The 27,856-nt window shown below is 42.9% G+C and overlaps 1 protein-coding gene across 2 annotated transcripts in view; it reads right to left on the bottom strand.

The window, feature by feature from the left end:
• CPZ (carboxypeptidase Z) overlaps positions 1-19,458 on the bottom strand; it is a 48,037-nt gene extending 28,579 nt beyond the window's left edge. Inside the window, exons 1-6 of one of the 2 annotated variants that reach the window (XM_075260735.1) lie at positions 19,307-19,458; positions 12,184-12,213; positions 8,197-8,571; positions 4,555-4,767; positions 3,401-3,597; positions 2,952-3,113 (exon numbers count right to left, since the gene is read on the bottom strand). In XM_075260735.1, coding sequence (XP_075116836.1) covers positions 2,952-3,113; positions 3,401-3,597; positions 4,555-4,767; positions 8,197-8,571; positions 12,184-12,213; positions 19,307-19,415 — 1,086 coding nt within the window. In that variant the 5' untranslated portion in view covers positions 19,416-19,458. Of the gene's footprint in view, positions 1-2,951; positions 3,114-3,400; positions 3,598-4,554; positions 4,768-8,196; positions 8,572-12,183; positions 12,214-19,306 lie in introns of those variants that run through there. The other variant, XM_075260725.1, reaches the window with a different exon arrangement.
• Positions 19,459-27,856: the final 8,398 nt, after the last annotated feature.

Genomic DNA, 27,856 nt, shown 5'->3' with positions numbered 1-27,856 from the left:
GTGAGGTAACCTATTCTATGTTTAGTTAGAGCCTAGCCGGGCAGGGATTTATTTTTGTATTGTCTCCTTTTGTTGCTGCACTATCTTTTTGAGTGAAAATAAACTCTACCTTTGTTTTGGACTAAAAGAAACTGGACTTGTGTGTCTATGCCACCCCACCTAGCAACCCCAGACCCTGACAACTTATATTTGCTATTATGGGTACCGATTCTCACCGAAGATATCAAGCTGTGGCATCGAGTCTTATAGGCAATGATTCATGGGAAAAAGTATCCAAGGTAGCTCAACACCAGAAAGAAGAAAACTGAGTAGAAATAAGTGACATCATTTTATGTAGAAACCAGATGGATACAAAGTAACAAATCAGAACAATAAGCTCCAATAAATCTCTGCAAAAAGTGTTACCCAGGGAAATGAAGTTGTGATCATGAAATTCCCAGGAGAAAATTATCATTGCACTTGACTAAACCGGGCACTGTATTCTGCATCATGAGAATCCCTTTTTTAGGCCTTGGGTCTGTAATGTCAGCTAACAATATCTCGATTTAGAAGCAAAGCTTTAAATATACAATAAATAACCCAAACACATGTAACATCCACATAATAAAACTTGTCACAACCTCTATGGGAACTGTTTTTGGGTGACTACTAGGGCTGAGCCGATCTTGACTTTTCAGGATCGATTTTGAAATCCGATTTCCAATCATTTTTCATTCGAACCCGATCTCGATCCCAATTCCGATCCCAATGCAAGTCAATGGGATTTTTTTACTAATCGGAGATCAGATTTTAAAAACAATCCTATTCACTATACAGCATGGAATCTAAGAATTGAACACTTTAATTGTTAGAATCCACGCTGTGTAGTGATTTTTTTTAATCACTAAGTAGCCAGAGGATTTTTTTTAATCCTCTGGCTACTTAGTCCCCCCTGGTGTCCACTTACCTGCAGAGATGGCTGGTCCGGTGCCCGGTGTTCTCGGTCTTCTTCGCCTCGCTGCCCCCTGCCTCCCAGGTTAGGAGAGTGTGGGCGGCTTAGAAGAGTGTGGGCGGGTACTGGGAGGGGAGACGTCACGCCTCCCCGCCCTGTACCCGCCCACACTCTCCTAAGCCACAAGCCCCGCCTTCTTCCTAGCTCTTTAACAATAACCTGGGAGGCGGGGGCAGCGAGGCGAAGAAGAACGAGAACACCTGGCACCGGACCAGCCATCTCTGCAGGTAAGTAGCTACTAGAGATGTTAGCTAGTCTTCTATTAGAATGAATGGATGCAGCCGGCATGCAGAGGGTTAAGGCTGTGTGCCAGCTGCTTCTATTCATTCCTATGGAGCGTATACTCAGTGTGAAGGCTAACATTGTTAGCTTTTCCCACAGTGCTTGGCCAGTAGCAAAGCATTGTGGTGAATAATCACCGATCTCGATCCCACCTAAAAAGATCGTGTTCGGAATTCCGATCGCGATCGTGAAATTTTCTCGATCGCTGTTCGGAATCCGAACTTTTCCGAACACGATCGCTCAACCCTAATGACTACATGGGTTGTCACTTCCCTTTCTCAAATAAATAGAGTCCTGCTGCTACTATGAGAAGAGTTATCCTGGCCAAGTGATGTTTATAGGGATCCTACTTGGGGTCATATAAAAGCTTTCAATAGTAATGAATTTTGCTGCACACACTAATAGTAGTGAAGAAATAAAGTGATTTATTTTACAATAAAGTAAAACGCCATTGACACAATGCAAAGTGTCGATATTTGAAAGACAGGCTAGATCAATTGAGTATTGACGTTTCGGTCCTTAGACCTTCCTCAGAAGTGATCTAGTGTGGCTATACAGGACAATGAGATGTCAAGGCGTGACATCTCATCCTCCTTTATAGCCACACTAGTTCACTTCTGAGGAAGGTCTAAGGACCGAAACGTCAATACTCAATTGATCTAGCCTGTCTTTCAAATATCGACACTTTGCATTGTGTCAATGGCGTTTTACTTTATTGTAAAATAAATCACTTTATTTCTTCACTACTATTAGTGTGTGCAGCAAAATTCATTACTATTGAAAGCTTTTATATGACCCCAAGTAGGATCCCTATAAACATCACTTGGCCAGGATAACTCTCCTCATAGTAGCAGCAGGACTCTATTTATTTGAGAAAGGGAAGTGACAACCCATGTAGTCATTAGTCACTTTATTTCTTCACTACTATTAGTGTGTGCAGCAAAATTCATTACTATAGTATGTATGGGTCAAAGGACCTTTTTTGCTAGCACCACGTATTGCCCATGAGGTTTTTCCGGCATCACTTTTCGCAGAAAGTCCACAGAGGTTTCCCTATATTACACCTATAGGGAAAACTCCAGCATTTCTGCAGGTATAATTGACATGTTGCGATTTCCAAAAACGCAACGGTTTTGAAAATCGCAGCATTTCTGCTGTGAGTATTTTTCTGCAATATGTGGATGAAATTCGCTGTAATCCCATCCACTTTGCAGGGACTGTAAAACACTGCGATTTTAGCTACATGGGGCCCCAACCTTAGACGGTTTTTTGGTACAGATTCCAACCAGTATTCTGGCACATTGTTAAATCTGCCCAATTGTTTTAGTTGTTTTTTTTTTGTTTGTTTGTTTTTAGATTGTATAAAATAATCCACAATTCAATATTAAAATTGTAATTCCAGATTATATTAAATCTTCAGAAAAAAATACACTATACTGTCCTATATATATATACAATATACAATATAAAATACAAGCACAGTATAATATATGATAAGTATGAAAATTAAAATATGGAATAATAAAATATTAAAAAAAATTACATGTATAATAATATAAATTCAAAATTGAATATGAAATCTTCAAAAAGTAGCAAAATATTGCAGAACTAAATAAATAATAGCATCTACATTAAGAATATAATATAGGAATCTGTATAAAATCAAAATTCTTCATACCTTACCCCACCAAAACGACTCAGGGATTGGCATATGATCGACTCGTGCGGAGCGTACTTTAAAAATTTTATGAAACTCTGATGTCAAATCTGGGAAATTTCTATTAAGATCAATATTCTGCGCGGTCATTCGCCCATTTGTCCATCCATTGTAGCCAGCACCCTGTGAGATGAAAGCATTTAGAGATAAATCTGTGAGAAATATCATAGAAATCATAATTCTAGAAAAATGATTTTTTGGAAGTTGACACTGCTGCAGTCACATGTAGCAAGCCAGACATTCGCGAGTCCCCGTTCTCATGATTACTAGGGGTCCCCACAGTCACACATTCATCCCCTATGTTGTGGAAAGGGGGTAAATGTCTTTAGAGGAAAAGCCCTTGTAGATATTTATCACAGTGCACAGATGAAAAAATGGAATCCGGAATTTAAAGGAATCTTAAACTTTACCTCCTCCGATGCCAACTCATAGCCATCAGGGTTCATGGAAGGCAAAAGGTGAATCCTGGTGGTGTTGATCATTTCCTGGATTCTTGGATTTCCGAGAAGATATTCCGAGCACAGATACTGCGCCAAGTAAATCAGTAGCTCTCTACCAACCACTTCATTGCCGTGCATGTTGCCAATATATCTAAATTCTGGCTCAACTGTAAAAGGCATAGCCAAACTATTAGTTTTATTCCATCATTTATTATTATTATTATTATTTTATATAATCAGTTTTGCTTCAAATTTTCCAAAAATTTCAGGTTTGGCCAAACCCAAGATTTGGGGGTTTTACCACTCACAAATCATTATGCTCTGATGGTCAAAGTATACTCAGAGTACAAGAAGCGGAGGCCCAGGGGAGGTGTGGAAAACCATAAATGGCCATACTCACCTCTTTCCTCTCCTGGGCTCCCCCGTGGCATGACACTGACTCACCCTATTGACATCACCCAGGAGGTCAGAAGAGGCCGGGAGAGACCACCAGACACTGCGAGGCAGCTCAGGGTGGATGATAGAAGTTGAGTATGATTATTATTTTCCTGCACCTCCCTGGGCCTTCCATTATTATACTCCGGAACCTGATTTGGAAGTGAAACTGGCAGGAGAACCCCGTGAATACTCACAAAACAAATCTTGTGGGGTTTCTCTATAAATAATACCAATTCTGCAATTTTTTATTAATTTTTATTAATAATTGCAAAAATGTTTCTCTTTTAACTGTCTACAAATTTGAATATTTGGTTATGTTTATGGGAACAGCGCTTTAGGCTAAGGCACTACGTTGCGAAAGCGCAGCGTTTTTTTTTTGCAGATTTTGTAGCATTTTTGAGCCAAAGCCAGAAGTGGATTGAGCAGAAGGTAGAAGTATAAGAACTTCCTATATATTCTCCATTCCTTGTGTAGCCATTCTTGGTTTGGGCTCAAAAATCTGCAGCAAAATCTGCAACAAAAAAAGCTGCATTTCCGCAACGTGGGGCCTCAGCCTTAAGGAAAGACCTTCCATTTTATATCTTTTTAACCTTTCTTCTTTCCAATTACGCAAAACTACCTTGAAGCCTAGACTTCGCCCATAGATTGGAAGTATATAAGTGTATGCAGATAATGTCAGTACTCACGTAATTCATGCTGCCCTGGATTGCCGGAAAATTCGATAACCAAAAGTTCTTTTCCCTCAAAGCTCCTTCCAATGCTGTACGTCTTGGCTATGTTGGAACACTTGGCCGCTGTCTTTTTCAGTATACTGACCATCTGGTTGTAGCTGTGATGATTGAAGTTTATGAAGGTAGATGGCGCTTGAGTCAGGTCTTCAGGGGTGACCTCTACATTTACTGTAAAGCAAAAGCATCAAGAAATATTAATCAGCAAATTAATCAGACCACAAGAAAATGGCCACTTACTTGCTGTGTAAGCAGCCATTGTTCTTGTGGCCGCGGGTATGCGCAATCAGCTCTGCCCAAGGCCTAGAAGTTTGACCCCCAGTGCTGGAAGAAGACTCGTGAAGAGGCTGTTCCTGAAGATGTAGGTGATGCTGGAGATTTTTCTTGCAGCATTGGGGACGCCTCCAGTGCTGTTTGAGTGCTGGGACCCGCCCCTAGTGCTGCGAGAGAACTCATTTGCATACCAACGAAAACCGGGATTTCTACCAAATGGCAGAGAAGACAATGAAAGCTAAGAGATGAATATCCTTTCTTAAGGCTATTCCTATGTGTCAACGACAAAAAATTCTATTTTAATGGTAGAATCCCTTTAAGTTCTGAATGACTTCACCTTCTAGCCACCTTTTATACTGTAAACTGAGTGAAGCAGCACATGACTGCTTCAGCAGACTACATAGGGTTAGCTTGTAGTCTGTATCCATATGGACACATACAGGGTTGGACAAAATAGCTAGTTCCTGACACACCTTCTGTCACCGGAGCCACGTTTTTAGCTAGTGACATAACTTATATAACTGTTGATTAACTTTATTACTTGTGCTGTCCTAAAAATCTGTTCATTTGTTTCAAGGGTGTGATATGTCAGACCTGACAGAAAATAATACTTGGAGCATGCCTGGTAGGGGCGTCTATGACCCAAGTGTGTTGATGGGTACATAGAAGTCTACTGGTTCTGTGATCACACCTCAGTATACAATGATCAGCAAAACATCCACAGATAGAAACAACTGTGGTCGAAAGTCAAAGCATGACTTTGGTCTGGCTAGTGCAGTACTGCCATGGCTACCATCTACCATCGTGTAGTGCATGGCTGACAGTTGTCACAGATACTGATAGCCTATGGTTGTCTCACATTAGCTCTTGTCAATCTTTATGTTGCAAGCAGTACTGGGTAGTATGGCCAGGTCTGGGCAGTAAGATTGTACTTTAGCACAAGGTATGATGACTATCTGGCCATACAACAGTATATAAATGGGTTACAAGGGAATTTGGTCCTGATGAATAAAACTTACCCTTAATCTTCTATGATAGAGATGCAGCTGCACCATTGTGACTACATGTAAACGGGTTGCGTGGAACCCCTGTTCTGATAATCAGTGGGGGGAGGGGGAGCTGGACGGAGGACCTCCAGTTTCGGCCTAGCTACGGGCCGGAGCCTATTTAAGAAGGGCTCTGGCTCCAGACCGCTGCTGACTATTCAGTTGACCGTTTGGCGTTTCTAAACCCGTACCGCTCTGCCCAGCAGTGCTGCCAAATCCATCCCCATCATCTGGGGCTCTGGTGTACACCACTGTGGGGTTGAAGTTGATGCGGTCTGGGGGGTGTTGGACACATGGCCCCGTATTGACCATTTTAATTGGTGTATCTAGTACTGGGTCTCACTTTGGCTCCGAATTGCATCTGCTATCCTAACATGTCTCTTTCACTTAGAAACAGCTCTAGGACTATGCAGGACTTATGTAGGGAAGTACTGACATGTACTACATAAAGAACTTTGGTTGTGATAGAAAGCTCCTATTAAGCTCTCTCATTTACCGACTGCAAAAAAATGGAAGCAAAAAAGTGGATGCAAACAGATAGCCATCAATGTTAAAAAAAATGCTGTCTGGTTTTTTTGGGATGGACACAAAAGTACAGTATACTACGTTTTTGTGTCCTTCTATAAAAAAAAAAGGGGGGGGACAGTAATAGATTTTTTTTTTTTTAATTGTTGTCTATGTTAGTGGATGGCCATCTGTTTGCAACTGCTTTTTTGCATCAGGTTTTTTTTTTTTTTTTTTTTGCATCCGTTAAACGGATGTAAAAAAAGGTGATCTGAATAGAGCCTTGTCCTGTCTTCCTTCTCTTATCCTCTACCTCCTGTTTACTTGCCCCCCTCCCTTCTCAATAGACTTCTATGAAGTCTATGAGTCACTTGAGTCAGGTGATCTGCGTTTCAGCTCACTATGAATACAGCAATGATTTTAAGTGTACAAGTCAATTGTAGCAGCCTGAGCAGAAAAAGGCATTTCCCTCTGCTAAGATATATCACAAGGTATCTTATATTCTATACTGTTCATTTATACAAAGTTTGTTGACAGAGTCCATTTAATATTCAGAGCCTCAAATTCCCTGAATGGAGTAAAATGATAAATTCTAGTTTCTTCAGCTACCACTAGAGGGCGCTTAAAGACTTGCTGCATACTGTATGAATATAGAACTTACTACTGCTCTAGGACGCAGGAAGGACCACCTAATGGTAAAGAAATGAATCAATATAGAATTTTTAGTCTATGGAGAATAAGATAACAACATGTAGGATTTAGGAAGAAGATTCACTTTAAGTAACATTAGGACATAAGGTGAACATCTTACACTGAATACCAAAGGCTCCAAAATAAAAAATCTTTTCTGGTCAGGTCTAGACAGCGGTGCATACGAGTGCCAACAGAAAGGGTGTGAGTGAATATTTTGGAGAAACTTTTCTGCCTGAAACTATCCAGGAAAAATGTTAGAAAGTGCAAATGCCAAGGAAGAGGAGAAATCCCTGTTTATTGCTTCGCATTTGAAGATTTTCACACTCAATTGTTGCTACCGTTCCTCTTACACCTAATAAAAGATCTGTGTTTACTCTTATAGCATACTAGCGCCATACAGACTGTCATACACAACACACATATCATTCCCTTGTCCCTATCTAGGGATAGGCATTGACAGTAAAGAGTAAGGGGGCTTTCATACCAGCGCCCGGTGTCCAGTTTCGCTGGGGCAGAAGACAGAAATCCGGTGGAATGCACAAACTGGACAACAAGCGCAGGTGTGAAAGTCCCCTTACCTGTATCATCCCTTCCCCAATACAGAGAGCCACATTTATACGTTGTTCACTATTTTATATTATACAGGTAAGGGCTCGTTCACACTGCGCCCGGTCTCCGTTTCCTGCACAAAACATAGCAGGAGACAGAAAGCTGCAGGACTCTTTCAAACCCATTCATTTGAATGGGTTTGAAAGATGTCAGGCCGTGGGCGCCGGTGAGCGTTTTATGCTCCACCGCGAAACCGTTTCTTTTAAACCGGACACAGAGTCAGACATGCAGTACTCTGTGTCCGGTTTTAAAAAAAAAGTTTCACATCGGAGAGAATAAAACGCTCACCGGCGCTCACGGCCGGACCAGGTCTGACAGCTCAGAACGGAGTCCGGGCGCTAGTGTGAACCCAGCGTTAGTCTGAGTTTGCATTGTCTACATCTTTGACAGTATTAGTAAATCTCCTCCATTATCTTTTTGGAGTCCATGTGATATGGAAATAATTTGCTCATGGTTACAAAAACTTTTGGTTTACCTCTTAGCTTTTCTAGTGGATCGTGGCAACCTTCTTCTTCTCCAACAAAAAATCGATCACAGTCCAAAAAGTAAGGCCAGGCCATGTCAATAGCGTCAAAGGCGGGCAGGCAACTTTTCTTCAAGGCTTCGCAGACTGTCCTGCATGGTTTCACCATCTTGTTCTTTTCGCATTTTGGAGCAAGAACGGAACATCCAACAATTCGGAGGTCAGGGTTGCATTCTCCTTGAAGCAAGTTGTCAAGAACGCTTAAAAGAATGTACTCAGCACTAAATTCTATGTCCCCTCTTGATCGATGGTCTAATAAATTTGGAAACATTGTTTTCTTGTAGGGTAAATCATCACAATATCCCAGGACATTATCCGTGCAGGTTCCTTGAAAGGTTAAAGAAGAGACAAAAGCTGGTTAGAGGTGATACCCACCTAAAAGAGATTTACGCATGTTCTACTTTTTACATCAGGTTGAAGTTTACTTAGATTTACTTTTATGCTAGTGTTCGGTTTTCCGTTATTTGGGACCAGCACTTCAAAAGCACAATAAATGGTGCTGATATGGAGACCAAAGTGTCAATGTTGTGAAATTGTTATAGGCATACCTCCCAAGTTTTGAAGAACTGAAAGAGGGACAAAATGTGCGGCAAATTTAGCCCCGCCCACTCGTTAATTTTTCATGTGCCCGCACACAGTATAATCCTCCTACAGTCACCCGTAAATTATATGTCCCCCTCTATCTCTCCCCCAGTTTCATATACACCCTTCATCTGCCCCCAGATTCATATCCCTCCATCTCTGCCCCCAGATTCATGTCCTCTCCATCTCTGCCCCCAGATTCGTGTCCTCTCCATCTCTGCCCCCAGATTCATGTCCCTCCATCTCTGCCCCTAGATTCATGTCCCCACATCTCTGCCCCAGTTTCATGTCCTCTCCATCTCTGCCCCCAGATTCGTGTCCTCTCCATCTCTGCCCCCAGATTCCTGTCCTCTCCATCTCTGCCCCCAGATTCCTGTCCTCTCCATCTCTGCCCCCAGATTCATGTCCCTCCATCTCTGCCCCCAGATTCATGTCCCTCCATCTCTGCCCCTAGATTCATGTCCCCACATCTCTGCCCCAGTTTCATGTCCTCTCCATCTCTGCCCCCAGATTCGTGTCCTCTCCATCTCTGCCCCCAGATTCGTGTCCTCTCCATCTCTGCCCCCAGATTCCTGTCCTCTCCATCTCTGCCCCCAGATTCATGTCCCTCCATCTCTGCCCCTAGATTCATGTCCCCACATCTCTGCCCCAGTTTCATGTCCACTCCATCTCTGCCCCCAGATTCATGTCCCTCCATCTCTGCCCCCAGATTCATGTCCCCTCCATCTCTGCCCCCAGATTCATGTCCCTCCATCTCTGCCCCCAGATTCATGTCCCCACATCTCTGCCCCCAGTGTCATGCCGTCCTCTCCTTCATCTGCCCCCAGATTCACGTTCCACCTCCACATTAAACTTACCTTCTCCTCCGCTCCCTCGCCGCTCTCTGCCCGCCTTGTACATCGCGTCTACAAGCCAGGAGCCGGTGGCAGCGGCGAAGCGAGGAGCTGACACAGGTCAGCTCCTCGCTTCAGCCGCATGTGTCAGCGAGAGAGAGACGCAGCGGCGAAGCGAGCACGCGAGCAGCTTCAGCCGCATGTGTCAGGGAGAGAGGCGGGCAGCGGCGAAGCGAGGAGCTGACCTGTGTCAGCTCCTTGCTTCAGCCGCGTATGTGTTCAACTCAGATCGGCGTCCTCTGGACGCCGATCTGAGTTGAAATCGGGACATACCTCCCTCCAACTGGGACCGCGGGACATGTCACCCAAATCGTGACTGTCCCGCGGAAATCGGGACGGTTGGGAGGTATGTATAGGGCCTGGCATGAAGATTTCTCTCTTACTTTACAAAGAAAATCTATGGCCTGAATAGAAAAATTTGCCTTGTGCCGTCATGATTTTGGTCTCCTTGCATCCTCCTCAGGTCTCTTCTAGTGTCCGGCTGACATCACACTTCCTGGGGTCACCACGGAGGCCCAATCACAGCCCTCGACTGTGACCCCGGCGTGTGTGACATCAGCCAGGTCCAGGAAAAAGATGCTGAAGGACCACCGGATGCCCAGGAGAAGTGAGAAACAGCAAATATTAATGTTTGTTATTTACAATTACCTTTCCTGGGCCTCCACTTATTTTACTCTGGGGTCTGTGTTTTGTTGGTGAACCCCAAAATGTGTTGGAGTAAACCAAAGACATTTGGAAATTTCTGGTCAAATCTGGTTCTAAACTAATGAGTTTGAACATCCCTATACATAGACCTTTCTAATGATTAGAGATGAGCGAACACTATAATGTCAACTGTTCGAACGGATTTCGAACCCCATTATAGTCTATGGGGGGAAATGCTCATTTCAGGGGTACGCAAAATTCGATAAAATTATACTTACCAAGTCCACAAGTGACGGTCGGGCTGGATTCTCCTTGAAGTCTTCTCCCGGCGCAGCGCCCCCGCAGCGTCTTCCGGCTGGAATTCACTCTGCCTAGGCATCGGGGCCTAGGCAGAGCTGACTGCGCATGCGCGGTCGGCTCTGCCCGACCCGACGTCTGAGCAGAGCCGACTGCGCATGCGAGGGCATGCCCGCGCATGCGCATTCGGCTCTGCCTAGGCCGGATGCCTAGGCAGAGTGAATTCCAGCCGGAAGACGCCGCGGGGACGCTGCACGGGGGAAGACTTCTAAAGGTAAGAGAAAAACCAGCGTTGATTGTATATTGAATTGTATGATTGAATGTATAGCATTCTGCCAATCAACGCTGGTTCTGCATCGAACCTTAAACTTCGAACAGCTAGTAGTGTTCGATTGAGTACGAGTATCTCGAATACCGTAGTATTCGATCGAACACCTGCTCGATCGAACACTACTCGCTCATCTCTACTAATGATGTTTTTACACCTAGGCCTGTGACAACGGGATGTTCTCTACGTCTAGAGAGGAAAACATTTCGCCAGCATTGTAGACAAGGATTCTTTACTGTAAGAGCAGTGAGGCTATGGGGCTCACTGCCATAGGATGTGGTGATGGTGGATTCACTGTACAAGTTCAAAGAGGGCCTCGACGCCTTTCTTGAACAAAAAAAATATTATGGCTTATGGGTTTTAGATTTTTGGTAAAGGCAAATTGATCTAGAGTTTTACTTATTGCTGGATTTGGAGTTGGAGAGATATGGGGCAATTGGCATCACCCTCAGGGTTTTTTACTTCTTCTGAATCAACACTGTAGGCCACACTTGATGGATCTGTGTCTTCATCCACACTCATCTACTATATTACGCTAGGTTCACACTAGTGTTCGTGACTCTATACTTTGGGGACCCCAAAGACGGAGACTATGTCCGCTTAAAAAGAGGTTCTACTTGGAAACATGCAGTCTCCATAGACTAAAATGGTTTCCGCCGGGTTTCCATATGGTCTTGGATCTTGCAGGACTTTTTTCTGTGTGGAATTTAGGTGGATTCTGCGGCAGGTTCTCCTACGGACACTCCAACGCTAGTGTGAATCCAGCCTTGCTATGTACCATGCAAGACCTGGTGGCTACCGTCATGTTCAGTGACCTGTATAAATGTTTCCAGCCTACGACCCCATAGATAATAGGGCCATTGTGCAGGGTCTATGGGACTATAAAGTGAGAGCTGACCGGTGACACTGGGTACCTTTTTGGATTTATTCACCTGGGCCCCTGACATCAGTACCACCTGTACAGCTCTGGTCTCCGTCCTGCTCTCCTGTTACAGTTGCTAGGACCATACCCAATGAATTCATCCAGAAATGCCATATGTCAAATAAATTATCTCTTTTTCTTCCAGGAATATGGACATTTGGAAATATAATATTTTCTCATTTACTTTCCATCACTCAACAAATAGGAAAGAGAAGACACTGAAGAAAAGTAAATATGAGGGTAGTGATTTAGTACAATGTCACAAGGCTTACCTTTCTCTAAAGCTGGATCCGTGCATCTGCCTGAAATGTAGTAGAAGAAGAATGAATAAATGAATGAATGAATGAAAACATATTTGACTTTCAAATATACACATAAAGAGTACTATATTACACTATGGATCATGGGGATATTGTCACTCCTTGGGGAGAGACCACCATATAGGTGTGTGGAGACTTATTAAGCCTTTAGCACTCCACTTCGCAAAGTACCATGGGAAGAATATGCAAATCTGTCTTCCATGATGTAATTAGGAAGTCAGCTGCTGCCTCAGTATTGCAAACCAATAGAGGGCGCTCACTGGAATGTGCAAGCCTGTCTTCCCTGATTCACTGGAATTCTGTCTTCCTAACTACATCAGGGAAGACAGGATTGCACATTCCAGTGAGCGCCCTCTATTGGTTTGCAATACTGAGGCAGCAGCTGACTTCCTAATTATATCATGGAAGACAGACTATGGATCATATAATACTATTTATTCCGAGTCTGATGCTATTTATGGAGTTGTCCAGAACCAGAATTATATTTGATACTGATGACCTATCCACAAGATAGGCCATCAGTATCTGATCCATGGGGGTCTGATAGCTGGACCATGCACAGGTCCTCTAATCTGACAGCCCTAGAAGCTACACCAGTCTATGTAATGTAGAAGTAGTCTTCTCATATTCAAGTTATAAGAGCAGAACTGCAGCCATGTCTACTATATGGCCCCGGTGAATTGCTATTACTTAAATAGGAGAAGACTACATCTGCTCCCTATTCACTGGTGTAGTTTCCAGCATCCGATGGCAGCCAGATCAGTGAATCTGTACCAGGTCTCGGTTTTGAACCCCGACGGATCAGATACTGATTACCTATCCTCTCCTATCCAACAAAAACTAGACCAAATACCAAGGAGGAAAGACATCAGCACTGATCTTAGAGAAGCACTTGTTGCCGTCCATCAATCTGGGAAGGGTTGAAGGTCATTTCCTAATTTCCTAACAATTTAAAGTCCATTAATGTATAGTGAGAAAGATTATTCACAGGACAAAAAAAATCAAGGCAAGTGAATTCCCAGGAAACTCACCCCCAAGGTCATACCGTGCATTGATTAGAGACATTGCCAAACCCAAGAGCTACCTCTAAGACTCTACAGGTCTCGGTTAGGATGTTAAATGTTTATGTTCATGACAGTACAATTAGAAGAAGACTGACCAAGCATGTCTTGTTTGGAAGGGTTGCCAGAAGAAGATTCTTTTCTGAAAGGAATTTGGCGCAACAGTTTAAGTTTGCAAAGTTGCATCTGAGGAAAATCCAAGATCTCTGAAACAATGTCCTTTGGACAGACGAGACCAAAGTGGAGATGTTTGGTCATAATGTACACTACAAAACAAACACAGAACACCTTATACCAACTATCAAGCATAATGGTGGAGGGGTGATTTGCATTCAAGGGTCCTGGGCACCTTGTAGTCATTGAGTTGACCATAATCTGCTCTGTATACTAAAATTTGTAAGGCTATCTATGTATGATGTATATTATTGCATGCATTGCATGCATTATTGAATGCATTACATTCGGGCTTTACATTTGGTGCACACGTCAGGGGTTTTCTCTAGACTATGAGATGATCATAAACCCCAGACAAGGTATGAACCAAGCCTAACCTTTCTTTGTGCTCAAAACAGGGTCCAGGATAAACCCCTACCCCCGGTCCCTGAAGATCAGAATAATTGCTGACAGATGACAGTCTTTGCCCTGGTTGAAAGGAGGCCTAACTACATCTCTGCCTTCCAAAATGGTGACCTAATCTGTTTGGAGCCCGATATTAGAATACAGGTATGAGTATTACATTACATAGAAAACTATAAACCAATAGTGAAACCAGAGAAACTTCCTTAGTGCACTCCTTTACCCTTCTTTATTACTTAACAAGGTGCGAACAGGTTGAGCTGCAATGACTTTAGGTCGCAGATTTATTTGTACGGGTCATTCACATTCCAGGTGTTGGACAATGGAGCAAGTCTGGACATCCCTCCACTTATGTGGACGTGGGGTAGTAACCAAATCCATCAACACATGGAAATATCCCACATTGTGGCTCTTTTATTGCAGCCCTTTCCCCGAATCATATGGCAGGTCCTGGTATTTTATTGCTCCAGCATTTCTGAATGAATCACTTCTCTACAATCTCTACATTCCAGCATAAGGCATCTCCAGTTTATTACACGGTAAAAATACCAACCACTAACACGTCATTAAACTCTGCCATAACCTCAGGCTATGCTGGGCTAGAAGGAATGAGGTCTGGGATAATCCATCACAGAGAAAAAAATATCTCTAGAGAAATCTTGAAGACAGGTCAAGACGTCACATTTACAGTAAAAGATTAGCAAATGTGTTCCGACAGATCTAATATTGAGAACACGGGATGCTATACTATATTGTGTATACAAGTGATAACTGTGCTAACACTGGTTGCTACGGTATATTGTGTATACAAGTAATAGCTGTGCTAACACTGGCTGCAGCAGTATATTGTGTATACAAGTAATAACTGTGCTAACACTGGCTGCTGCAGTATATTGTGTATACAAGTAATAACTGTGCTAATACTGGCTGCTGCAATATATTGTGTATACAATCAATAACTGTGCTAATACTGCCTGCTGCAGTATATTGTGTATACAAGTAATAACTGTGCTAACTCTGGCTGCTGCAGTATATTGTGTATACAAGTAATAACTGTGCTAACACTGGCTGCTGCTGTATATTGTGTATACAAGTAATAACTGTGCTAATACTGCCTGCTGCAGTATATTGTGCATACAAGTAATAACTGTGCTAACTCTGGCTGCTGCAGTATATTGTGTGTACAAGTAATAACTGTTCTAATACTGGATGCTGCAATATATTGTGTATACAATCAATAACTGTGCTAACACTGGCTACTGCAGTATATTGTGTATACAATCAATAACTGTGCTAACACTGCCTGCTATAGTATATTGTGTATACAAGTAATAACTGTACTAACACTGACTGCTACAGTACATTGTGTATACAAGTAATAACTGTGCTAACACTGGCTGCTGCAGTATATTGTGTATACAAGTAATAACTGTGCTAACACTGGCTGCTGCAGTATATTGTGTATTCAAGTAATAACTGTGCTAACACTGGCTGCTGCAGTATATTGTGTATACAAGTAATAACTGTGCTAACACTGGCTGCTACGGAATATTGTGTATACAAGTAATAGCTGTGCTAACACTGCCTGCTACAGTATATTGTGTATTCAAGTAATAACTGTGCTAACACTGGCTGCTGCAGTATATTGTGTATACAAGTAATAGCTGTGCTAACACTGGCTGCTACGGAATATTGTGTATACAAGTAATAGCTGTGCTAACACTGGCTGCTGCTGTATATTGTGTATACAAGTAATAACTGTACTAACACTGACTGCTACAGTATATTGTGTATACAAGTAATGACTGTGCTACACCGACTGCTACAGTATATTGTGTATACAAGTAATAACTGTGCTACACCGACTGCTACAGTAAATTGTGCATACAAGTAATAACTGTACTAACACTGGCCGCTGCAATATATTGTGTATACAAGTAATAACTGTACTAACACTGGCTGCTGCTGTATATTGTGTATACAAGTAATGACTGTGCTAACACTGGCTGCTGCTGTATATTGTGTATACAAGTAATAACTGTGCTAACACTGGCTGCTGCAGTATATTGTGTGTACAAGTAATAACTGTACTAACACTGGCTGCTATGGTGTATTGCAGTGGTTCTCAACCTTTCGAATGCCGTGACCCTGCAATACAGTTCCTCATGTTGCGGTGACCCAATTCAGTTTGGAATGTGCGTCCATAACGGCGTGCGTTCCAGCTGAATAGCGCTGCTGCAGACAGTAGTGTGGCTTCTGAGTGGCTAAAGTCATCAGAAATATGTATTTTCTGATGGCTTTAGGCATACCTCCCAACTTTTGAAGATTGAAAAGAGGGACAAGATATGTGGCACGCTCAGCGCGCTGCGGCGAATTTATCTCCGCCCACTGTTATGTTGACTCCGCCCATTCTCATTCATTTTTCATGTGCTCCCACACAGTATAATCCTCCTACAGTCACCTGTACATTATATGTCCCCATCTGTTCCCCAGTTTCATGTTCCCCCATCTCTGCCCAGAGCTTCATGTCCCTCCATCACTGCCCCCAGTGTCATGCCGTCCCCCCCTTCATCTGCCCAGAGTTGTATGTCCCTACATCTCTGTCCCCAGTGTCATGCTGTCCCCCCCCTTCATCTCTGTCCCCAGTGTCATGCTGTCCCCCCCCCCTTCATCTACCCCTTCATTATGTTCCACCTTAATGTTTAAAACAACAAAAAAAACTCTTATACTCACCTTCCAATGCTCCCCCGCCGCTCTCTAGACAGTCTGGCTCACTCATATAGTTGTAGGCGCGATGTTACATCATCACATCGCGGCTAGACATGCAGAAGCTGCACGGAAGCGTCACAGCCAGCTCCTGCTTTAATCGCCTGTGTTTTCAACTCATCGGCATCCTCCGGGCGCCGATGAGTTGAAACCGGGACATACCTCCCACTGACCGGGACGGTTTGGAGGTATGCTTTAGGCGACCCCTGTGTTTTGGTCGTTCAACCCCCGCTGGGGTCACGACCCACATGTTGAGAACCGCTGGTGTATTGTGTATACAAGTAATGAGTGTGCTAACACTGGCTGCTGCAATATATTGTGTATACAAGTAATGACTGCACTAGCAGTCACATTGCTGTTACATATTTGTTATGGCGCCCCCTACTGTTCTTGTCATTTAGAATGTCCACTATCTGTATCCTGGTTAGAAGAAGCTGCCATATAAATAAGATTACATGATAGCCGTCCAATTGTTGATGGGATCATATGTACAACCAATCTCACCATCATCAATAACAAATAAATTGCCCGATCATGGGGTCAGTTTAGATGTTAAAAAAAACAGAAGCACACAGTGAGTCTATACCAGTGGGCTGGTGGTCAGCTAAAAGTGGCTATCATAACAAACACTGACAGCCAGAATGGTCAATTTGTTCTCGGCAGACTAAAGACAGCCATTCCTGGCATCCATATTTCCAACCAGTCATTGGCCAAATTTGAACAAAATCGTTGGACGAATAGCCGTTTCAGCTGACGATAATATAATGTGTATGGCGGCCATGATGTTTATTGACTGGTCTGCACAATAGCGGGAATCACTCTGCTTCCCTGGAATGAGGGGGCTGAGCTACTGAGCATGTGCCATCTTTCATTTTCTAGAAGCACAATACAAAATGAAAGCTGCGCGGTGATTGGTTTCTAATTGCAACTAAGACAGTTTTGCTTTTGGACCCCTTTAATAACTCCGTCCTCCATAGGCACCCCTGACTTGCCCTGTCATGTATTCCTGCAGTAGGTAAGTTAATGCCATAAGTATCATTCCCTCCTCATTGAAATAAACATGCACACTCAGCCAAGACCAGTGTATCCATCCATGTTATGCAATAAAATATGCAAATCTATTCTCCAGGATGTAATTAGGAGAACAGTGCACTCTGTACGCCGCCCTCTAGAGGGCAGCATCCTTAACATCATGCATGACTCAGTTATAAAGTTTAATTAATCATGATGTGGATTTAATTGCCAAATTAGTATTTCTATTCCAAAAGGAACAGATTCCCAGCATTGGACAGTGCTGTTACGGCCTATTGGGCCTCCTCAGCATAGCGCAGGGATAATGATTTAGCAGAGTGAGAGACTATAGACCAGGGTCAGGGGATAATCGTACACAGCAGGGAGAGTGTTTGGCAATTAAATCCACATCATGATTAATTAGACTTTATAACTGTCATGCATGATGTTAAGGATGCTGCCCTCTAGAGGGTGGTGTACAGAGTGCACTGTTCTCCTAATTACATCCTGGAGAATAGATTTGCATATTTTTTACCCAGAATCCCTAGCGGAGCAGGAATGACTTGTAAGTCTCCATACTGCCTATGTAGGCAAACACTCTCCCTGATGTGTACAATTGTCCCCTGACCCTGTTATGTAATAGTAACAGTCATTAGGTGAGCGTTGATAGCGCCAGTTTTACAATAGGGAGTGCTACAAACTATCCACTATCATACAAGGTGAGCGCACAAGTATAAGTGCAAAGCAAACATTCCTTTAATGGAGGCCACATATAAAATTCCACGTTTATATTTATTTAGAGTTATTTTATATTAACGTAAGGTCATGTCCACATCGGAAAAATCCAATGGGCATGTAATGTGGAATCCACAACAAAAATCTAAGGCTGTCCTTTACTGCAGTGTTGCAACTTGAACTGCTGCAAATCCAAAAGCAGATATAGTCTCATTTTCTCCCCACTAAGCGCGGGGTCAGAGGTCAATATACATGATAGATAATAGATAGATAGATAGATAGATAGATATGATATAGATAGATAGATAGATAGATAGATAGATGATAGATAGATGATAGATAGATAGATAGATAGATAGATAGATAGATAGATGATAGATAGATAGATAGATAGATAGATAGATAGATAGATAGATAGATAGATAATGAGATTTATGTAATAGATAGATAGATAGTTAATGGATAGATAGATAGATAGATAGATAGATAGATAGATAGATAGATAGATAGATAGATAGATAGATAGATAGATATTTTACTGAAGTCCAAAGAAGAACAGAATATACCTTTTAGGAAATGGGTGCAAATCCAATGGAAAAATGTCTAACACTGTTTACAAAAAAAATCACAAAGACAACCCTCCAATATAAGAAAAATCGAAGTGAATCTTAGTAATCTAAGGCAACGTTTCGGTTCCTATAAACAACCTGGCTTGAGAAAGATTCTTATAGGAACCGATAATTATGGATGAAAGAAAGAAAGAAAGAAAGAAAGAAAGAAAGAAAGAAAGAAAGAAAGAAAGAAAGAAAGAAAGAAAGAAAGAAAGAAAGAAAGAAAGAAAGAAAGAAAGAAAGAAGAAGTTGCAGCAAATCTTCATTGGACACTTGGAGTTAGCACAAGACAATAATAAGTTCTTGTGTTCTTACCCAGGGCTCGGTCTCCGGGGAGGCAGCTGGGGGAGCAGTGTACAACCCCCACACTGATGATGATGATGATGAGCAATCCTCCAAGCAGGGGATACCTGTATCCAGCCATAGTGAGCAGGAGGGAGCAGACTGATGTGGCACAGGCAGCACTGGAGAGCTCTGCACCACTTCTGAGAGTCTGGGCTGTATCAAGACCCTTTTTTTTTCTTTCTTTCCAGGCAGCCAAATTGCTCACGTGTTACAATGAATACATCCCTGGGGTCATGTTACATTGGATGTTCGAGGGATTTTCAGATTTACTAGGAGCGGGCTGCAGATCCCTAGTCAGTCTGGATGATAAGAGTTCTCTTTTTACATAGGGGATCATTAATTCCAGGCTCTTTAGAAGCTGTTTGCTAGAAGTACAGGCCTGGGATGGCGGTGAATTACTGAGTTAAGGAGGTAGATTTGTTTCACTTATGGAAGGCCTGACTTTGAGGCAATGCATATGTCTCTAACCGTTCCCATACTATGGTTGCACAAGAGCAGAAATGCTCCCCGTCTATAACCACACTACCACAAAAATGCACACAAATTCTTGCTATGCACACAGCGGAGCTAAGGGGATGAGACTGTAAGTGTTCAGAACATCTCATTTATTATGGAACATATGGATACCTTCTCCTCAGATCAAATTATATAACCCTTTCATTTCATGTAAGGTTGTAGGAGCCACCACCTTCCTAAGACCAAGGCTGGGGACTTGGATACTGAGAGACTACTACCCCCATTGTGGTACTTAAACAGTTGCTGAAATGAAGTATTATCCTGTTTCAGCTGCACAACTTGCTGCCTGAGTCGTTCCTGCCTTACCATCAGGGTCCTTCCAACTTCCATCTCACTGACTCAGAGTAGGAAATATAAGAAAACAAAAAACTTGATAGTCTTCAGTAGTTGATACCTTTACGAGAACAAACATTTTCCTGACTCAGTACAGTAGAGGTCCCCTCACCAACTGGAAGTGCCCTGGGAGAAACTACTACCACCGCCATTCAGGTATTGCTGCAGAACCACCTTCAACAGTGTCCGGCCCAAGAACAGAGCTGGGTTGAGTGTGCTCGGCCTAGCTGGTGCACGTCATCCACCACCGTTACTCCCATTTTACGGTTCCCTCCATCTGGGTTGCAGCACTTAGCTATTTCATAACTACAATCAAGAACCCAGAGGCCCTGTCCTTGGGTAAATTAGAGTAGGGGAGGTACACCTGTGCAGAATAATGTTTCATTCGCACAGTCATTGCAGGCTGTGGGCCCCTGGCACTCTACATTTAGGCGAGGGGTACAGCTATGATGGTAGTTGTTGCACCTGAGCCTTTTGACGGCCCACAGACCAAGCTCCAACATTAGAAGATACCAATACTATAATGGGGCATGTCATTGTTGTTACATCTACAAGCTTCAAGTAACCATGTTTTGGACTTAAAGGGTGTGTCCAGCTCTTTCTCCCCCCTCAGTATACCGTATGTGGGCTGAAGATCCAATAGAGTTGCAAGGATAAGGAGCGAGCAGCTGCAAAAACCAATGATGAGACAGAGTGAACAATGGGAAAATAGAATGCAAAAAATAATGATAGATTTGTAGATTTTTTCACCCGACTCCCCCCCCCATAAAATGTTAATCAAAACATCAACATGGACTCCAAAATGGCACCAAATTAAAGTACAACACGTCATGCAAAGAATAAGCCCTCAATTAGCTGTTTCCAGAAAAATAACAAAAAATTTTAGAATTTTAGAAGGTGAAGTCAAATCGCTGAGCATTCACTCCCAAACTAGACCCTTAAAGAGTTAATCCATTGTGCTTACTCTAAAACTTTCTAAAAAATTCAATTCAATTATTTCATTATAAAAGTAAATGAGTTTTCCATGGAACCTTGTCCTTTTCTTGGAGAAAGGTCACTTTATTACACAAGTCTGGTAAGACACACTGATCACATATAAGGTTGAGCAATAGACTTGTTTACAGGAAATCGTAGGAACGTGATCCCGAAAATGTAGTAAATATAATAAATTCTAGAAATGTCTCTTTCTGTCAGTTGGTTGTTAAAGGGCTTCTCTAGGACATGAAGTGGTTTTCTCATCCCCTTTGTGTTTTTCATACTATTAACCTATTGACAACACAGGTCATCAGTATCTGATCGGTGGAGATCTGACACCCAAATCATTCACCTTTCAGCTGATACAGCTCCTCCGGGCACCAGAGACTATAGCGATGGACAGCTCTGGCAGTAACGCTACGACTACTCAAGAAATAGGAGCAGATCTGCAGTACCTTGGTGCCACCACTGCATAGCGAATGAATAGGAACCCCAATTCTACATAAGACTCAGAGCCAGTTGGAGGGTCGGAGTATTGATCACATGACAGCTAAGGACCGGAAGGTCATGTGCAACGTCTCAAGGCTCATCAGTGTGGAAATCAAGCAGTTGGTAATGGCCCATAATGGTGGCGTTGACAGTTGGTGCCAAATCCTCTTATAGGGCCTGAGGTGGCATGATGATAACGGAGTGACTTTTTGGACATGGCGTAGAGCAGGGGTGCTCAATATGTCGATGGCGATCTACCGGTCGATCGCAAAGGACGTATGGTTGGTTCCTTGGTTAGTTTCATCCAGTTACAAGAGACAACATGGAGGCACATTCACTTACTGCAGCAGATTCACTTGGGACTTAGTCATCTCTTTTTAACTACTCTTAGGAAAATGCAGGGCATGTTTTAGCCATGTATACCTATGTCTCCTCACTGCTACTAGAGTGCAAATATTCGGCATAAATCAGGTACAAGGTAGTTCTGTGAGTATGGGGTCTGATGACATGGAACTGCCAATACAACCCTACCAGCCACTAACTAACCTGAACAGATGAAGATACTCCTCTATTCCTCCTTGTACCCCCTCTTCTATGGCTTATAAAAGAACTGACCGGCTCCCATTGATTTCAATGGGAGCCGTCTTTTTGGTCAGGATTTTGAGGCAGATTTGGCATCAAAATCCTGACCAAAATACCCCGTGTGAACTCAGCCTAAGGGTCCATTCACATGGAGGAAAATAGTGAGGAATTTGGTGTGGAATTTCAAGGCTGAAAAAAAGCCAGCCCTTTGACTTCAGTTGAATTCCACAGCAAATTCAGCCCCATTTTCCTCCATGTGAATGCACCCTTACTCCAGCCTCCAGTTCTGGCAGATGGATTGATAGATTATTTCACAGATAGGCCCAAATTTACTATTGTGTATTGTGTAAATGTGGCGCATCTTTTGAACATCTTTGGTGCCAAGCAACACATCTGGTTTGGGCTAAAATTTTTCAACTTGCTAGGCATGTGAATAGGGATGGGCAATCCATTTTTGGAACAGGATTCGACCTGAAATTTCCATGAAATACGGTTATACTCTGGGGTCTCCTTAGGACCCATAGGAGGCGAGGCAAAATAACAAACACTTATACTCAACTTTCTTCACCTCTCCTGTGCAACCTTATCATCCTGGTCAGGCCTCTACTGGACTCCCACTGATGTCATGAGCTCAGGGTCATCTCTGAGGTTTGTAATTGAGCCTCAGTGATCTCACGGGGCGCATCGACATCACATTGCTAAAACCTAGCGCCATGACTGATGAGGCCTAATCACAGGCCTATGCCTTGAATCCCGGGACATATGACATCATCCAGAGTCCAAAAGAGGACTGAAGAGGACACTGAAGGACTGATGGACGCCACAAAGACACCAAGGAATAGTGAAGCAAGGTAAATATACTTGAGTATAAGCCAAATTTTTCAGCACAGTTTTTGTACTGAAAAAGCCCCCCTCGGCTTATACTTGAGTCAGCAAACAAAAAAAACTATATATATATTTATTTATTTTTTGTAGGGGGGGTCTATGACCAACTGCAATATCAATGTATAGAATCTCCCATAAAATAGTGGGAAAATAAAGAAGCTTTAAAAAATATATATATATATAAAAGTTGTAAATCCCTCCTTTCCCTAGAATACATATAAAAGTAGAAAATGACTGTGAAACACATACACATTAGGTATCCCTGTGTCTGACAGTGCCCGGTCTACTGAATATAGGGGATCTGCAGTGCTCCTGTTCCATCAGGAAGGGGTTAATAGGAGCACAGCAGATCCCCTATATTCAGCCATACTGAATTCCAAGTGGGGGAAAAAAAACAGTCCTCAAGCTCAGGGAAGGAGCAGACAGACAACCATAACACCCCCTCCCCTTCCCCAGCACCCAGCAACTACTGCACCCAAAAACTCCGACCATTTTAATTTTTGAAATTTTCCAGTAGCTGCTGCATTCCCCCCCCCCCCCCCTCCCTCGGCTTATACTCGAGTCAATAAGTTTTCCCAGTTTTTTGTGGTAAAATTAAGGGCCTCGGCTTATATTCGGGTCGGCTTATACTCGAGTATATACGGTAAGTGTTTTGGTTTTTTTTCACTCATCTCAACCGGGCCTCCATTTATTATACTCTGGGATCTGAGAAGACGCCAGAGTATGCTATTAGTACGTCCAGCTCTATCCGAACAAGTTTATCCCCAAACTAATGGGTACAAACCTTACAAATAGTTATCAAAATGAATCTCGTGAGGTTCGCTCATCTCTATGGGTAGATTCTCAGAAAAAAGGGAACATGACTTGAATATGTCACAATGCACCAGGATTATGGGAGCATGGGGAAAATTCAGGCTTGAAGTAAGCCAGTAGAGATGAGCGAGTACTGTTCGGATCAGCCGATCCGAACAGCACGCTCCATAGAAATGAATGGATGCACCTGGTACCGCTTTGACGGCGGCCGGCCGCTTAACCCCCCGCGTGCCGGCTATGTCCATTCATTTCTATTCGAGAGTGCTGTTCGGATCGGCTGATCCGAACAGTACTCGCTCATCTCTATAAGCCAGCTAAAAAGGGGTACAAATGTAAAATAGGCTGTGTAAGGATATACCATATTTACCATCCTACATCAGTCACTGTGGTAAATCTGGCGTGTTTTCAGACTGTCTAATTATTAGTAAATCTGGGCCATAGACTTTTACTATAACATCGACAAACCAGAGGTATACACAAGATTTTGTCAAGGGAAGATTCACAGGCATGAATATTTAGGAGTACGGGTAAGTTCACATCTGCCCCGAGTGAACCAAACAATAGAGAGCTGGACCGCTAAAACAGCGGTTATCCACAGACATCGGCAGCCCCCCTTGGCTAAAATGGGGTCCGCTGGTGTTCGCTGTTTTCATACTGAAATTGGAATCCTCCAGGCAAGACTTTTCTCTCTGGCAGTTTCTGGAATGGAGACTCCAGCGTAGATGTGAATGTAGCCTGAGAAACGCTAACCAGAAATTCACATGGTTGGACTCCGACAGTCTTCACATAAAAGCTTGTCTATAATAAACCCCTACAGTCCAACTAAACAATGTCATTATATTTTGCTCTTAAGTATTTGCACCCTACTGTACACATACAAAATGTTTCCATATGGTAACCTAAAAAGTACTGACATAATGTACTGAAAACCAAGAGATATTTCTGGAATAAGAAAACCAAACAGCAGTGAATTATTATCGCCACATGGTGCCCATTGTTTTTAACATTTGACTTATTCCTAAATGTAGTATTTAGTGTAACATTACACATAGGGAACGTATGCCGCACACGTACACAACACACCCCTAAATAAATTACCACCTAGACTAGTCCTCAAAATTATTTCAGACCTATAAGTAAATGTAGACTTCAGAACAGACCCCTTAAAAATATCACAACAAAGTAAGGAAGACTGGACTCTTAACTAAATTCAGACCATGCCATAGGGTAAAGGATACATACCTGATCCTTACTGACACCCCCATTCACTTCAATGGGAGTACCAGAGACAGCTGAAATACAGCTTTCACCTATGTATAGTGCCCAACAGAAGTAAAGGGGAGCACCCTCCACCAAGTGACACACCTCCATTAAACCTGACTGCAGTCAGGTTGAATTCGTAATGGGAGGTAAAAAAAAAATTGGTGGAATTTTCCCTCTAGCCCTCACCATTCCTGAACAACAAGTACAGTCAGTTTTGGTGCCTGATGTGCTACTTAAGCTCTGTAATATCAGGTGGGTGGTGTCAGACAGGGGGTGTGATTCATAGCTCCAATCAGAGGCAGCCAGTGTCAGAGCTCAGAGTCACACCCCTTGTCTGCTCCTGCCTGGCACCTGAACCTTATATAATATATCAGGCACCAAAACTAACAGCATTGATTGCTCAGGAACAGTGAGGGCTAGAGAAACAATTCCAACTGTGCCGAAATCAGTGGAAGGGCAGCTATTAATTGATGTAAAAAGCTGGGCTTGTTGGAAGTGGTGAAAGGTCCTCTTTAGCTCACACCCTTAAGTAATTAGACTGCAGATACCTATATAAATTTACACCCCATGCCAGGAGATTCAACTAGTTTACTTGTGATAAGGAATGAAGAACAGCCAGGGATAACTTATTATTTAAAAGGATAACAATCTCTTCTTCCGCTTTTGATCTTTTCTGTCTGGCCTGTAGCGAGGGAGTCTCCCTGTCCTCTCCCTCACACCAAGCAGGTTGTACCTCTTCTGCACCTGCTTCTACTTTGCAGTCATTGTTACTCACCTGCCGAGTACCATACTACGGATGTAGGCCCTCTCGTACTCAGGCCCCTCTTCTTCATCTCTCAGTGCTCCAGTATTTCGTCTTCTGTCTCTACCTTTGTGATCTCCAGTCCATGTCCCGCCCTCAGACCATTTGTATGCCATCTACCCCCTGTGCACCAAAGTTGGGGCCAGAAATACAAATCCATCACTTCTGTATGACCATGTTTAGGGGGCCAGCTGGCTCTCCCCTGTCTCATTTTCTCAGGGTGGTGCTGTGCACTCGAAAGCTTCAGGATCTAGTGTGGCAACCCCTGAAGCAACATAGGACCAGTGCACACACAGAGCCATAATATGGGGTAACCCAGCAGCTCACCCGTCCCACTGATAACACATTGTGATATCATAATTGTGCCAAAGGACAAGCTCGGCTTTGCTGTGTTGACAGAATATTGCAATCCACCCCCCACCCATAATACTTAGCATAGCACTGTATATACAGACATCTGGTCCTATGGTAGTTATCTTCACTCTCGCGAAAACGATAATCCTAAAGCAATCCATAAAACATCTTTGAGATCAAGACAACCAATTACTCAAGTGTTTGAAGACTGGGATGGTTTCACTACTTCTCAGAACGAATGAAAACAAATAGAAGACAGTCAGGACTAATTGGTGTCAGTAAGCAGTCAGTAAGCCCCGAAGCCGGGGATAATTGTCAGAAAATGATTCTATAGGTACAGTATAGTCTCCTGTTTGGGTCTGGACTGTCACATAGAGAACCTTAGTCCTACTCCTGCTGTAGACGACTGATAAAAGACATTCATCTTCCTTCTTCAAAGTCTTTTTTTATCAAAGCGAATGGATGTTCTGCTCGCAAATCACTCCAGATGTTTGAAGGAAAGCCGCGCATAGTACCGAGAAGAATGGGATTGCTGCCTTTTGATGTTTATTACACATTTATTGGAATAAGGTGGGCCACATAGGTAAGTTCTCAGAAAACACAATGGAGGGAATTTATCGAGACCTGCACTCCAGAATTCTGCTATAAAAAGGGCGCGAAATAAGGATTGCAAATGTTTTGAGCCCCTTCATGCAAAGATACAGTACAGTATGTGATTTTTCTCAATTTTACAAGTTCATGAAATTAAGAAACTGCAACAAAAACTGCATGCAACTGTGTTCAACTGCACCATGTGAATATATGCTAGACATACATACATTTCTGATAGAATGGCCGCTCCTCTGAAGCTCACTGAATCCCTGTGCAGTCCTGTAATAGGATCTCACTACTGTAACAGCTCCGTTCCTAGATATTACACCATCACCTGTGAGGGGTTCAACTGAAAAATGGATGCGTCAGTGGTATAAATAAAGTCTTGTGGGCCCCAGTGCAAAATTTGACTGGGGCCCACTATCTCATCTATGGAGTATTCTTGATAGCTGTGCTATGAGTAGTGTTGTGGTGTTCCATTGACTTGATTGGGATATAGCCATAGTACCCACAAGAATATGGTGAGTAAGCAACATATAAATGCTAGGTGCTGAGTGTTCTGGGAAACAGCTGATCAGTCAGGGTGCTGATATTGGACCCCTGATGAACTAAAATTGATAAGTTGTCAATTTTCAAAAAGTGGATAAACTCTTTAAAGGGTTATTCCAGTTTCTTGGTACTAATGCCCTATTTTTAGGATAGAAGATCAATAAAAGGGACCCCTACTGATCAGCTATTTGAAGGAAGGGCCCACGCTCAATACTTTTACTTTACATCTCACGTGTCTGTTTTGTATTGACCATGCAATGTAATTCAGTGTTCACTTCTACAGGATGAGGCTGTAAGTACATAGAATGGCTGCTGTAAAGCAGATGTTGTGTGATGTAAATAGTGAAGGGGTCATGGCACTTGCAAAT

Source organism: Leptodactylus fuscus, chromosome 1 (genome assembly GCF_031893055.1).
Source record: "Leptodactylus fuscus isolate aLepFus1 chromosome 1, aLepFus1.hap2, whole genome shotgun sequence".
Taxonomy (NCBI): domain Eukaryota; kingdom Metazoa; phylum Chordata; class Amphibia; order Anura; family Leptodactylidae; genus Leptodactylus; species Leptodactylus fuscus.
The sequence above is the reverse complement of the archived record's forward strand: the minus strand, read 5'-3'. Positions and strand labels throughout refer to the sequence as shown.